This window comes from Alternaria metachromatica, assembly GCF_023757995.1.
Source record: "Alternaria metachromatica strain BMP 0045 chromosome Unknown scaffold_21, whole genome shotgun sequence".
Taxonomy (NCBI): Eukaryota; Fungi; Ascomycota; class Dothideomycetes; order Pleosporales; family Pleosporaceae; genus Alternaria; species Alternaria metachromatica.
Genome location: NW_026055512.1, coordinates 302,634 through 316,655, shown reverse-complemented (window position 1 = coordinate 316,655; position 14,022 = coordinate 302,634). Strand labels below are relative to the sequence as shown.

Below are 14,022 nucleotides of genomic sequence, written 5' to 3'. Positions count from 1 at the left end.
AGGAACGCGTCGCTCACTAGCGTGATTCTCGACTGACCCCACCTCGGTCCATCGAACCATGACGCAACCGACAAACACCTGCAAAAGGAATTTGTCGCTATGATGGTATCGCGCTGCAGTAGCATGATCCCACTCAGAGCACCAATGGCAGAGCTCAATGGACCAGGCGAACGTCTCCGGTCGTACCGCTGGCCAGGTTTCAAGCTTCCAATCGCGCATACTGACGCGCGACTGCTTAAAGGCGCTCTTCGTCCCAACCTTACGTGAAGCTCTTACTTCTGAATCGTTTCACTCCTCCACTACTCACAATTGGTCATTGTAGCCTCTATCGTATCTGTACTACTTGACTACATCCTCAGACCTAGCTCCATTCAAGATCCTACCTGAAGCACGAAAGGTCGTACCTTTCCACCAACCTGCAATCATGGATGCCATGGTAGCAAAACCTCCAGCGGATCCCGACACCCTCGTCGAGGATGTCGAGCACCTCAGCATCTCGCCATACGGGCCCGCGAGGTCCTCAATCACTGAACACCCGCTCAGCGAGGATGAGGTGCGGAAGATGACTGACTACTTCCATGCTTCTCTATACATGTGCCTGGGCATGATATATTTGAGGAGAAATCCTCTGCTTCGCGACCCCCTTACTCTGGATCACCTCAAGCGACGCCTGTTGGGACATTGGGGCTCGGATGCTGGGCAGAGCTTCACATACATTCACATGGTAAGATCCATCGCACGAGTCCGGATATTGGGAGGTGCTAACAAGATGTGCAGAACCGTCTCATCAAGAAGTACGATTTGGATGCCATCTTCATTTCTGGCCCTGGTCATGGCGCACCCGCTGTTCTCTCAAACAGTTTCCTGGAAGGAGTCTACTCTGAGGTCTACCCCGACAAGAGCGAAGATGAAGAGGGCATGAGGCGCTTCTTCAAGTCGTTCTCGTTCCCTGGTGGAATTGGATCTCATGCTACACCAGAGACGCCCGGCAGCTTGCACGAGGGCGGAGAGCTTGGTTACTCCATCTCCCACGCTTTCGGCACAGTGTTCGATCACCCAGATCTCATTGCTCTGACAATGGTTGGAGACGGCGAGTCTGAGACCGGCCCGCTTGCTACGAGTTGGCACTCGACCAAGTTCTTGAACCCAATCACGGATGGTGCGGTCTTGCCTGTACTGCACTTGAACGGCTACAAGGTATGTGTTGAACTTTGCGGAAAAAAGATGTCGCTGACAATATACAGATCAACAACCCAACCGTTCTCGCTCGCGTGAGTCGCAAGGAGCTCGAAGCTCTCTTCGTCGGTTACGGATGGACGCCTTACTTCGTCGAGGGAAGCGATATCCCGTCCATGCACCAAGCAATGGCTGCTACGATGGAACGATGCATCACGAAGATCCGCGAATACCAGAAGGAAGCTAGGGATTCAGGCAAGGCTTTCAGGCCGCGCTGGCCCATGATCGTGCTCCGTACACCCAAGGGATGGACAGCGCCCAGGCATGTCGATGGAGATCACTTCTTGGAGGGCTTCTGGCGCGCACATCAAGTACCTCTTACCAAGGTTCTTAAGGACAAGTCCCAGCTCAAGACTCTGGAGGAGTGGATGCGCTCATACGAGCCGGAGAAGCACTTCGACAAGGACGGCAAGCTCATCGCCGAGCTTAGGGAGTTGGCGCCAACCGGTAACAGGAGGATGAGCGCAAATCCTGTCACAAATGGCGGTCTGATCCGACACAAGCTCCACGTACCCGACTTCCGTGACTACTCTATCGAGGTCACCAAGGGAGGTGTCGCCAAGGTTGGTAGCATGGCAAACTGCGCCGCCTTCTTGCGCGATATCATCAGAGATAACCAGAAAGACTTCCGTCTCTTTGGTCCCGACGAGACTGAATCCAACAAGCTGGGCAAGGTGTACGAGGCGGGTAAGAAAGTCTGGATGGGCGAGTACTTTGAGGAAGACGAGGATGGTGGCAACCTAGCCTATGCAGGACGCGTTATGGAGATGCTTTCAGAGCACACTGTGGAGGTAAGACACACGCTATTGCTTGATGCCACATTGCTAACTTCACCCAGGGTTGGCTAGAGGGCTACATTCTCTCTGGACGTCACGGTCTGCTCAACAGCTACGAGCCTTTTATCCACATCATCGACTCCATGGTCAACCAGCACTGCAAGTGGGTCGAGAAGTGCCTTGAAGTCGAATGGAGGCAGAAGATTGCTTCACTCAACATTCTGCTTACTGCCACTGTATGGCGACAAGATCACAATGGATTCACACACCAAGATCCAGGTTTCCTTGATGTCGTAGCGAACAAGAGCCCTGAGGTCGTTCGCATCTACCTCCCACCAGACGCCAACTGCCTGCTCTCGACGATGAACCACTGCCTCCGCAGCGAAAACTACGTCAACGTCATCGTTGCCGACAAGCAGGAGCACCTTCAGTACCTCACCATGGAGCAAGCTATTGCCCACTGCACAAAGGGTGTCGGCATCTGGGAATGGGCAAGTAACGACAAGGACCAAGAGCCCGACATCGTCATGGCATCCTGCGGTGACGTCTCCACTCATGAGTCCCTCGCCGCAACAGCATTACTCCGCACACACCTCCCCGACCTCAAAATCCGCTTCGTAAACGTCGTCGACCTCTTCAAGCTCATCGACGAGGACCAGCACCCCCACGGCCTCAAGGCGCATGAGTACAAGGCCATCTTCACGGACAACGTACCCTGCATCTTCAACTTCCACTCTTACCCGTGGTTGATTCACCGTCTGACATATGGCCGCAAGGGCCAGCAGAACTTGCTCGTCCGCGGATACAGGGAGAAGGGCAATATCGATACGCCTCTTGAGCTGGCTATCAGGAACGGCACTGATCGCTATAGCTTGGCGATTGATGCGCTGGATAACATCCCCAGCTTGGGTAACAAGGGTGCGGCGACGAGAGAAAAGCTGCTTGATGAGCAGATCAAGGCGAAGAACTACGCGTACCATGAGGGTATGGATCCTAAGGAGACGGAGGACTGGGTTTGGCCATTTTAGATACTCTGGTAGGAGATGGGATCGAGTCAGTAGTTTGGGAGTTCTTTCTTCTGGGCTTGGGCTGAGATTGAAAGTTTCGTTCTTGTATGATAATGATAGTATGAACGATGCAGAACATGGCACGTCAAGAACAAAGTCTAAAAGCGAAGCAACCGTAGAGTGGTGAAGAAATAGTCGATAATTTCTAAGATCTGACCTATGCAGAATGCAAAATGCAAGACAGCCTAAGCTGCCAAACCCAAAACGCCCTTTTCTATGCAATGTGAATATAGTCTACGCGCGCACTGAGCGCGCATCCACAACCAAAACGCCGTAAACACCATGCTTGATGTAGAGTCCAAAGGCGCAAACAGCGACAAAGTCAAGCCGAAGCTCTAGAAATCATAAGAAGTATTAACAACGCTCAACCCCAATCTCATATTATCCACCGTCTTCCCTCCTACACCCTTGAGCATAGCCAGCGATTCCAAATCCATAATCTCAGCATCATCCATTTCGACCAGGCAGTTCACGATGTTATCCGCTTTCTTTGCTCCGACACCTTTTAATGCTTTGATCTGGTTGACGTCGCGCGAGTTGATGATCTTGAGGAGGTGGCTGGTACGAGGCGTTTGTTGGACAGAGGCAGAGGCGGAGTGAGACGGAATATTGGCAGTGGTGGTAGTAGTCAGAGTCGTAGTCGTGGTCGGGGCAGTGTCGTCGCGGAAGATGGGCAGTTTCTTAGTCGTCTTTTTCGGTTTGCGGGCGGGCTTGGATTTGCTGGTGTACTGGAAGCTGGTATCGGAGGCGTAGGAATCTTCGTGGTCGGAGGGGGGCGGGGGAGCGAATTCTTCGTCGTCTGAGGAGTCGTCTTTGTAGACCATCTTGGGCTTTGACTGTTTCTTTTCGACGGCTTTGAGGGGGGCCATGAGGAGGTTCGAGGGGGGCGCTGCGGCGGCGGTGTGCGAGGGTAGCTCTACGGGGGCGGAGACGTGCTTGGTGGTTTCTTCCTTCTTTGCGCGTATCCGGTCTTCGAGGGCCTTCATCTTGGATTCTAGCTTTGCGTTGCCGGGGAAGAAGGGCTGAGCCAGGTGGTACATCCTAAGTGCGCTGGCGTCCTCCCCGCGCATGTGATGTTGCTTCGCCATAAGCAGGAATTGCAGGCCCTGCGACTTTCCGTCCTCCTCGTGTGCATCGATACGGTGTTCCAGCTCATCCAACCGCTTTTGCAGCTCTGCAGAAAGTGCTGGCGCAGCGGTGCCGGCGTCTTGCAATGCCTTCTCTGCCAGCCTCTCGTCCACCTTCTGTGCAATGAGAGCCTCAATCGAAGCCTTGGTTAGAGCGGGCTCTCTGTTCGGTATCCGTGAGGTGTTATCCCCAGTTCGGAATGCCTTCGTTGGTCGCGTTGCGAAAGTGCTGCTGGGTTCAGCCGCTCGCTTAGAACCCTCAGTCCTTCGCACTCCTTGGTTCTGTGCAAGGTTGGAAACGCGAGGAGCAGCAGCAGCAGCAGCCTTGCGAGCGTCGGAGTATACAGAGAAGGCCTTGGTAGGCTTTTCTCCTTTCTTCCCCTTCTCTGGCTCCGGGATGTTCGCGTTGTGTGCGGCAGCGATGGATCGTAGCGGTTGCCGTGACATTGTTGCTCCGCCGACACTACTAGTTATTGCCAATGGTTTGACTGCTGTCCTGTACATGGGGTCGTTCTCCACCTCTGCGATCTCGATCTTCTTCGTCCGGCTAGCGAAGTTCAAGGAACTAATGGTGTCGAGGTGGTATGCGCGGGTCGGCGCTAGGTTCAGAATCATGACAGTTAAGCCCTTATTCTGACCTAGCGATAAGATTCTCGTCATCTTGGACTCGCGGTACGGGATCCGGCTGGCCTTCTTGTTCATAGCTTCTACGCATTGAGCAAGTACGAATAGCGACTTGTTGATGGCCGAGCTCTCGACCAGACGCTCCTTGTTGTTTTCTGTTCGTCGGTTGTCTTCGGATCCTGCAAGATCAATGCAGGATGCTCGGCTGACGCGAACCGCATCTTCGGTGGTTTGCGTGATCTTCACGCAGAGAACGGCATGGGATCGAGAGGAATGCGCGTTGAGCTGCAGTATCTTTAGCAATGTTTACCTCCAACGCGTGTAAAGCCTCACCTTAGTAGCGGATGTTGACCTGTTCATGTTGGCTTGGTCATAGAGCTGCTCAAACTCCTTAAGCGTTGTGCAAGGCTTCTCTGTAAGACCAACGACGACAGTCTTGCCTTTGTTGTCTCGGATGGGCAGGCCAGACGGGGTGCGCTTCTCCGGCGGCTCGAACAGGTCGTAGACGCGATCGCAGTAGATTTCGAAGTATTCCAGGGCGACCTCGACGTGTGTGGCACCAGCCGTGTCCTTCTCGATCTTCTTGCATCGTCGGTATATCGAGCTCAACAGTCTTGGGATGACACCGCGGTCCGCGAGCGACTTTCCTCCGCGCATCGTATGCGTCTTGCCGGTGCCGGTGCAGCCATGGGCGAAAATAGACAGATCGAAGCCATTGAACAGGTGCTTCACCGTCGGCGCGACTGGTTTGGAGTCAATTCAGGTCCGAAACGCGTCCGTCGCGAACTCACTCTCGGCATCGAAAAGCTGCTGCTGCGTCGCGTCCTGCTCGTACACAGAGCTGAATTGGAAGCTGAAGGACTCGGCCTCGTTCTTCGGACTCGGTATCCGCACGACCGCCGGGGTGGTGTCGCCCTCCAATGTCTCGGCGGTGACGATGGTGTCTTTGTCGAGCTCCTGTTTCAGTAGAGGACGTATCCTCGCGACGACGCGTACGCTCATGGTGCAGACCGGGAAGGAGGATGGCGATAGGGTGAAAAGATACGAAAAACTCTACGTCTACAGAGAAAGGAATACCAGACCAACCGTACGCGACGTCGAGACTCGAGGCTCTGGCGACATGCAAAGAGCCTGTCCTAGCGTAAATGGCGGTCTGTGTTGTCCTTCCTTGTCGAAACTCGCCTGTTGCCCCGAGCGACCCTCAACCGCCCAGACGAATGAACATCGGGCACGTGCAAACCCGCCAACACATCTCGATCCACTACAATATCGTCGATAGCTATAGCTGCTGCTTGCAGGCATCTAGGTCGTCTTCTATCGTGACCTCGACCTTGGTGTTGTGGAGAAATCCCCACAGGGTTCCGGTCTCTTAACGCATCCAACAGCCGAAAGACAGCACATACTGCATGAAGACGCGGAAACCGGCAGCACTTGACAGACTCGGATCGCGGAATCGAGCCTCCTTCCGAAGAGTTATTTCTGGCATATGGAGACCTGGAGGCTCTGCGCGGGTAGCAGACGTTCGGCCAGGCGCTTCAAGGTCGTGGGCTCGACGAGGCCATGCCGCCATCTCATTGGCCCGAGGATGAAACATGTACCCAGCCCATCAGAGCACCACAGCCACTCCTCCAGTTACCAGCGCTACTTTCCTATGGAGCTTGAGTGACACGCCCAAATTACAGGCAACTGGAGCCATGCTCGGCCAGTACTACTCTTTGTTCCATTGTATACTCAAACCGTGCTCAAGGCGGCTAATGCAGCTTCAAAACCCGATGCCAGCCCGCGTAGCAATGAGACACCGCCGTAGCCATCTGAACGTTTAGCCTGTGGTTTGCTTGAGACGAACGATTTTCGTTTCTTTCCTAGGTGTCTTTCCTTACCGTCTGTTTCTTCTCCTTGTCGATCGTTTCTCTTAATCGTTCACTATCTCAGTTTCGTCCTTCAGTCCATCGCTTCCTTATTCTGCCTGCAAGCGCCGTCTTTCTCCTTCATCCACTCTTAATAATTTGTCGTCTTGACGATGGCTATCTTCTCCACAATTCTGCTGCTGGCAGCTTGCTCTACATCTATAACCGCTGGTCCAGTTCCAAAGAACCACCGAAGACAACTGTGAGGAAACCAAGCAAGTACTTTGAGAAACAAACACTGACTTCAGGAAGCTTTCCTAGATATTCCAACACTACTTCGACAATCGCATCAACATCAATACAGCAACTTGCAGAGGCAGAGACCGCTATCATAGTGGAGCCTATCCAGCAAACTATCTTCTCTTCAATAGCACCAGCTATCACCTTCGTTCTTCCTGACGGGAAGCCACTGGTGACACAAGATCCGCAGACTGTGTTTTCTACTTCCTACATCACACCATCACCTCTGCCAACCACAGAGGAGACTTCAAGCGCAGCGGCTACATCCTCAGTAACACCAAGTCCGAAACCAACGCCCACAGAGAGCAGCGATGTGCTGGTATCGTCGGTGTTATCAAGTTCGGTCGCCGCAGTGGAAAACAAGACAGCAAGCGAGACAAGTCGAAAGGCTCCTATGTTCACCTACTCGCCAATAGAAGAGACGTCCACCTCGCTTGCCACTCCAACCGTACCGGCGTCAAGTGCTGTCCTAGCATCTACCACAACTGCACCGGTGACGAGTGCGGTCCAAGCACCTAACACTGGCGGCTTGCCTGGCTTCACTCATCCTGGGGCGGCACCCTCAGGCTCGCCCTCTGTCAACACCACCACCAGTGCGATTATCACCAGCCTATCTTCTGTGATCGAGTCGGTCATACAAGCGCCATCTTCCACCCCTCTGGCCAACTCAACTTCTCTGGCAATCCCAGCCCCAGTATCGAGCGGATCATCTACAGCTATCCTCCCCTCAGAGACTGCTTCAGACACCATCGATGTAACATCGCGCATCATCGTCACGCAATACACCACCATCTACGCAACATCTCAGCCCCCTCAGACACCTACCCAAGAGTCAGCCATGCCGTCTGAGGCTCAAGAGTCTGCTCCATTAGCCTCTTCAACCTCAGAAGTGGCTGATGGTCCGATGCCCGCTCCTTCAAACGCTCCTGCCGAAGTCTCGCCATCGGCATCCCTTCAAGTACCGCCTGTAGTGATTGTAACATCATACACTACAGTCATGCCGACAGCCACACCACAGCCAAGTGGAGCACCCGAGATACCCGTTTCTTCCGCTGTACCAGAGCCAGTCATATCAAGCTCAGTAGCCTTGTCTTCTACGCTCGCAGCTTCGTCTTCGGAAGTAGCAGAGCCAACACCCAGCGAACCCGCACCGTCATCTTTGACATCAGACATTCCTTCATCTACACTCACGCCGTCATCCTCTGTTGCACCAAGCATGCCACCCGCCCCCTCAAGCTCCGCACAACCATCACCGTCTTCCCCCTCTATGGCACCGCCTCCAGAGTCTTCAGCACAAATTTCTCAATCCTCCATCGCGCCCCCTCCAGCGGTCTCCGCATCCGCAACGGCATCCACATCCGACGCCGTACCCACACCACCAGCACCAGTACCCACAGATATGCCATCATCGGGACCACCACAACCAGAACCAGTACCTTCGTCAACGACATCAGAAGGCCCGCTGATCATCACACCGATAGCACCGAGTCAGATATTCACCGTGACGGTTACTGCGTCGCCGACTGGGAAGGAGACGGTTACGGAGACAGCTACTGTTACTGTGACGGCTTGAAGAGTGCGGGATGGGGATGGGAGGTGTAAAAAGTTTCTTTTGTTTCACCGTGTAGTGGATGTTTGCACTGGTCTGCATGGAAGGGGGAGGAAGTACTTTAATTTGATACCCAAGATTTGAGAATTATATTTGTTTTACTTGAACCAGTAGCTTTCTTGTAGCAGAGCTGTGATCGTGAAGTCAATCCTGAGAAGACGTATGAAACATTCGGAAGCATGAAGATAGCTTGGCTACTGGCTGCGATGAAGTGCAATATCCAATTTCAGGCTAGCTGGAGATCATTTGCACATAGGATGCAAAGCATACTCCGACAAATCTCGTCTTCAAATTTTCAACACTTCGAGTAGATAAGTATGCACTTAATACCCACTCTGTTCCTTCCTGCCACCGCCCTCAGCCCCACCCTCCGCATCATCATCCCTATTGGCCTTCGCATCACCAGCAGCCTCCTGAATACCCTGCGCATCACCTCTCAACTTCTCAAAGTAAGCTTTAACATCTTCCGCACCAACAGCCTGACCCGACTCAGCAAACGGCTTCAAGAACGCCGAGACCTTGTCTTTGAGATGCGCATACGCCATTGCACCTTGAATAGCACGCACGCGATCCATGTTGTTGAATGCGGCTTCGCCACGGTCGAGGATACTTCCTGTGCCAACGGACTGGCCACCTTCTTCGCCGTCTTCGGAGACGGGGGGCTCATAGGTGTCTTCCTCTTCGAGGAGTTGAGGGTGGGCTTTTAGGTGTGGGTAGCAGGCGTCGCAGTGGCAAAGGTGGTCGCGGAAGTCGGGCTTGAGGAAGAGGGAGAAGGGTGTGGTAAGTGCGGTAGTAGGAAGAGGAGGGAGGGAAGCGTGCTTTGGGCCTTGTGTTGCTTCTGGCTTCTTGGGTGTTATGGGCAGCGTCGTTGTGTCTTCGGGGATGCTGGAGAGTGTGCCGCTTGGATCTTCGGACTTTTGGCGCTTAGCCGGAGCTGGAGCTGTCAGGTGGGATGATGTCTGCTGCTCTTCGTCTTCGTCGGAAGCTTTGCGTTTCTTTGAGTCGCCATTTTTCTCCTCTGGAGCTGGGGCGGTTGACTTCTGGGCATGAGAAAGGGCCATGGCTTTGTCGTGGTAGACTGGTGCGAGGAACCCGGTTGAGCCAGCGTACTGTTTGATCCATGGATTGGCCTCGACACACTTGTAGCAGAGGAAGTGATCGAAGTCGTCTTCTTCAGGGAAGCCTGGAGGAAGTGGTGGATCATCGTCCTCTTCTGCGCCAGCATATGCTGCAATGTCGTTGCCATCAACCCCATTGCCATTTGTCACTGCAGCTGCGATGTTCGCTGGAAGTGATGCCGTATTCTCGTCCGCGTGCCCGTTGGTCTTGGTGTCATCTGTTGCGGGCTTGTCGGTCTCCATCGCATCTACTTTGTCATTCTTCTCTTCCACTTTGGGCTTCTCGATCATCTTGCTGTACTCCGCCCGAGTGAAGCCTACGAGGCATTCAGGATGCCACCAGTCTTCACCACAGCCGCCCTCCTCGCAAGTCCCAAGTCCGAGACATTGGAACATGGTGCCCTTCTCTTGTTGGGGATCATAGTCCTCGCCGCAGCCACAGAATTTGTTCCTGAAATTCTGGTTGTACTTGTTCGTCTTGGCTGGCTCTTCGCCCGTCACATCGCCTTTACGTCCAGTTTCTGCGTTGAGACGAAGCGTGCATGGCGTCATATCCGGTATCCTGGTAGTTCCACAGTCGCATATGAAGTTGCGCTTGTTGAAAAGCTCAACAAGGGTGTGTTCGCCATGGCAGGAGATGGAGCATGAGTAGCAGACGCCTGCTGGAGTGTATTGCTGGGCAGACGATGCGGGCGCGGGGTTGCAGGTGAGGCATGCGTAAAGGCTCTGTCGCAGAGGGCCGAGGTCGCGTGTGCAGGTGTCGAATTGCTGTTTCTTGTCAGTCGAGGCGCATTCGGAGGATGTGGGTACTGACGTAGGGGAGAGCCTCGCGTGCTTCTGCCTCGAGGCTAAGTTGCTCTTTGATAAAGCTGACGGAATTGATTTAGTCTCCATACAGACAAGAGCATGGAAGACACGTACTCAGCCGCTGTTTGTGAGCTCTCCGATGCTTGCGATATGCTGCTGGTGCGCGGCTTCTCGGACATGGTCGTTGACTGGGAATCCGCCATGACTGCGATAACGCGCAACCACTTAATTCGAGATGGAAAGCAATTCGATGTAGAGCACAAGATCAATATTCTTCAGAATGCGAGATACTAGCAGAGTAAATTCGGTCGTGGAAGTGCGTGGGAAACTTTGGTGTGAGCAGTGAGGAAGGCGCTGGATGCGCCTGATCGCTGATTGGCTACCGCATCACCACTTTACGCGTGGAAAAGGAAAGCGCGACGCGGTCGTGTCGCTGGCCCTTACTACCCCTTCTCCCGCACCCTCAACCCCGCTTCGCAGCCCCATATCATTTTACTTTATCCCGGTGATACCAGTAAAGAACCGTGCTTTAAGTGAACATGAGGTATGTGTCTCAGAGTTCGACGAGACTCGTAGGCCGAGCAACGACGAGCCCCTCTTTACCACCAACAACAAGACATTGACGAACACTAGTTCACCACCACCACCCCTTCGCTCCAACATGTCGTCCGCAAACCGTGGCGTAGGCCCCAGCAGCAGGAGCAACAAACGCGCAAGGGACGATGACGATCTCCCCTCCTCAGCGGCGCATCCGCCGTCCAGCCGTGAGTGCGACAAAAACAAGCGACACAACAATGGCTAATCAAATACAGCAATGGCCTCGTCGCCACCTATGCTCCCACAAGACGACGATGCAGATATGCTCGACGATGACGACATCATTCGCGACGTAGACGATCTCGACGAAGACGCAGAAGAGGCGGAAGGAATTGATTTGTTTGCCGACGACTTCGAGAACGACTACGGAGCCCGAGAGAACGATGCCTATGAAGGCCAGGGTATTGATGACGAAGGCGACTATGAAGAGCTCAGTCTTGCGCAGAGGCGAGAGCTCGATGCGCGACTCAATGCCCGGGACAGAGAGGCAAGACGCCGCATGCCCGCTGCTTTCCTGCCAGATGAAGACGAGACGGATGGCCTTGCAGGTCTGATGGGACGCCGTCGTGTTCGGAGAAATCGATATGACGAAGAAGACGACATGGACATGGACAATGATATCATGAACGAGGAACTGACGCTCGAGGCACTCACCGATGTCAAGGCCAACACCCTGACAGATTGGGTGGCCCAACCTCAAGTCGCTAGGACTATTGCGCGCGAGTTCAAATCTTTCTTGACAGAATACACCGACGAGCATGGCCACTCGGTCTACGGAGCCCGCATCCGAACATTGGGAGAGGTCAACGCTGAGTCCTTGGAAGTCTCATTCGACCACCTTGCCGAGCAAAAGGCTACATTGGCATACTGGCTGGCCAACACGCCCACCGAGATGTTGAAGATCTTCGATCAGGTGGCCATGGAAGTCGCTCTCCTCCACTACCCAGACTACGAGCGTATCCATTCCGAGATTCACGTCCGTATCACCGACGTACCTGTTCAATATACACTCCGCCAGCTCCGTCAATCGCATCTCAACAGTCTGGTTCGTGTCAGCGGAGTCGTCACCCGCCGAAGCGGAGTCTTCCCTCAACTTAAATACGTCAAGTTTGACTGTACCAAGTGCGGCGTCACTCTGGGTCCCTTCCACCAAGATTCAAACGTTGAGGTCAAGATCTCTTTCTGTCAGAACTGCCAATCACGCGGTCCATTCACAGTGAACTCTGAGCGGACAGTCTACCGAAACTACCAAAAGCTCACTCTACAAGAGTCTCCAGGCACTGTGCCGGCAGGACGTTTGCCCCGTCATCGGGAGGTCATCCTTCTTTGGGACTTGATCGACTCGGCGAAGCCTGGTGAGGAGATTGAAGTCACCGGTATCTACCGTAACAACTACGATGCAGCTTTGAACAACAAGAACGGTTTCCCAGTCTTTGCAACTATCTTGGAGGCCAACTACGTTGTCAAGTCTCATGACCAGCTGGCTGGCTTCCGGTTGACCGAAGACGATGAGAAGGAGATTCGACGACTGTCCAAGGACCCACGCATTGTGGACAAAGTCATCAATTCGATCGCTCCAAGCATCTACGGACACACTGACATTAAGACTGCTGTGGCACTCTCTCTGTTTGGAGGTGTCAGCAAAGAGGCTCCTGGTCGTCACTCCATCCGTGGTGACATCAACGTCTTGTTGCTTGGAGATCCCGGTACTGCCAAGTCCCAGATTCTGAAGTATGTTGAAAAGACCGCCCATCGTGCTGTCTTCGCCACTGGTCAGGGTGCTTCCGCGGTTGGTCTTACTGCTTCCGTCCGTCGTGATCCCATGACTAGCGAGTGGACGCTTGAGGGTGGTGCGCTTGTGCTTGCCGATAAGGGTACTTGTTTGATCGACGAGTTCGACAAGATGAACGACCAGGACCGAACATCCATTCACGAGGCCATGGAGCAACAGACTATCTCCATCTCCAAGGCTGGTATCGTCACAACCCTTCAAGCTCGCTGTTCCATCGTAGCAGCTGCTAACCCCATTGGTGGTCGCTACAACTCAACAATTCCTTTCTCGCAGAACGTAGAGCTCACCGAGCCTATCCTGTCTCGATTCGACATTTTGTGTGTTGTGCGCGATACTGTTGACCCAGCAGAAGATGAGCGTCTAGCCAAATTCGTTGTGAACTCCCACGGCCGTGCTCACCCACTTGTCAACTCAGCATACGGGTACTCTGACAAGTCGAAAGCGACGCAAAACGGCGACGACCAAATGGAAGTCGATGGGGACGCTCCGATTAAGGAGGGTGAGATCCCGCAAGACCTGTTGAGAAAGTACATTCTCTACGCGAGGGAGAAGTGCAGACCCAAGCTCTATCAGATCGAGCAAGACAAGATTGCCCGTCTGTTTGCAGACATGCGCAGAGAGTCTATGGCAACTGGAGCTTATCCTATCACCGTAAGTACACGGTCATCAAATTAGTAAACCACTCACTCACAACTACAGGTTCGTCATCTCGAAGCTATCTTACGTATCGCAGAATCTTTCTGCAAGATGCGTCTCTCCGACTACGTGGCGTCGGTAGACATTGATCGCGCCATCGCGGTTGCAGTTGACTCCTTTGTCGGATCACAGAAGGTCAGCGCAAAGAAGGCGTTGGCAAGGGCTTTCGCCAAGTATACTTTGAACAGGCCCGGCGCTGTTAGTGCGCCAAACCGAGGAGGGCGGGCGCAAAGAGCAGCGGCATGAACAAGGTCTCAATATGTTAAACATGCACTACAACGAAGGCCTGATAGAGGTGCGAATGAGAGGAGTTTGTGGCACGCGTCTTGATTAACGGCGCCTGAAGATGCAATGATACCATGTTGGAAAGCGTTGTTTGTCTGCAGACATCTGTCTACATGTACTGGGTGCTAGGAGTTGACAGTA

General features: G+C 53.6%; 4 protein-coding genes across 4 annotated transcripts; 2 read left to right on the top strand and 2 right to left on the bottom strand.

The window, feature by feature from the left end:
• Positions 1–424: 424 nt before the first annotated feature.
• Positions 425–3,040, top strand: J4E83_007988 (uncharacterized protein; the record flags this gene model as incomplete). The annotated part of the gene is made up of 4 exons (XM_049334885.1): positions 425–724; positions 778–1,197; positions 1,245–2,027; positions 2,075–3,040. 4 exons carry the CDS (start codon positions 425–427, stop codon positions 3,038–3,040), a joined length of 2,469 nt encoding a protein of 822 aa, XP_049186036.1.
• Positions 3,041–3,414: 374 nt separating this feature from the next.
• Positions 3,415–5,832, bottom strand: J4E83_007987 (uncharacterized protein; the record flags this gene model as incomplete). Its single annotated transcript, XM_049334884.1, has 3 exons — positions 3,415–5,115; positions 5,164–5,573; positions 5,622–5,832. 3 exons carry the CDS (start codon positions 5,830–5,832, stop codon positions 3,415–3,417), a joined length of 2,322 nt encoding a protein of 773 aa, XP_049186035.1.
• Positions 5,833–8,909: 3,077 nt separating this feature from the next.
• J4E83_007986 (uncharacterized protein) lies at positions 8,910–10,690 on the bottom strand (the record flags this gene model as incomplete). The annotated part of the gene is made up of 3 exons (XM_049334883.1): positions 8,910–10,472; positions 10,519–10,573; positions 10,626–10,690. The coding sequence occupies 3 exons, from the start codon at positions 10,688–10,690 to the stop codon at positions 8,910–8,912; spliced, it is 1,683 nt and encodes a 560-aa protein (XP_049186034.1).
• Positions 10,691–11,172: 482 nt separating this feature from the next.
• MCM2 (MCM DNA helicase complex subunit) lies at positions 11,173–13,842 on the top strand (the record flags this gene model as incomplete). Its single annotated transcript, XM_049334882.1, has 3 exons — positions 11,173–11,275; positions 11,324–13,551; positions 13,600–13,842. 3 exons carry the CDS (start codon positions 11,173–11,175, stop codon positions 13,840–13,842), a joined length of 2,574 nt encoding a protein of 857 aa, XP_049186033.1.
• Between the last annotated feature and the right edge of the window lie 180 nt (positions 13,843–14,022).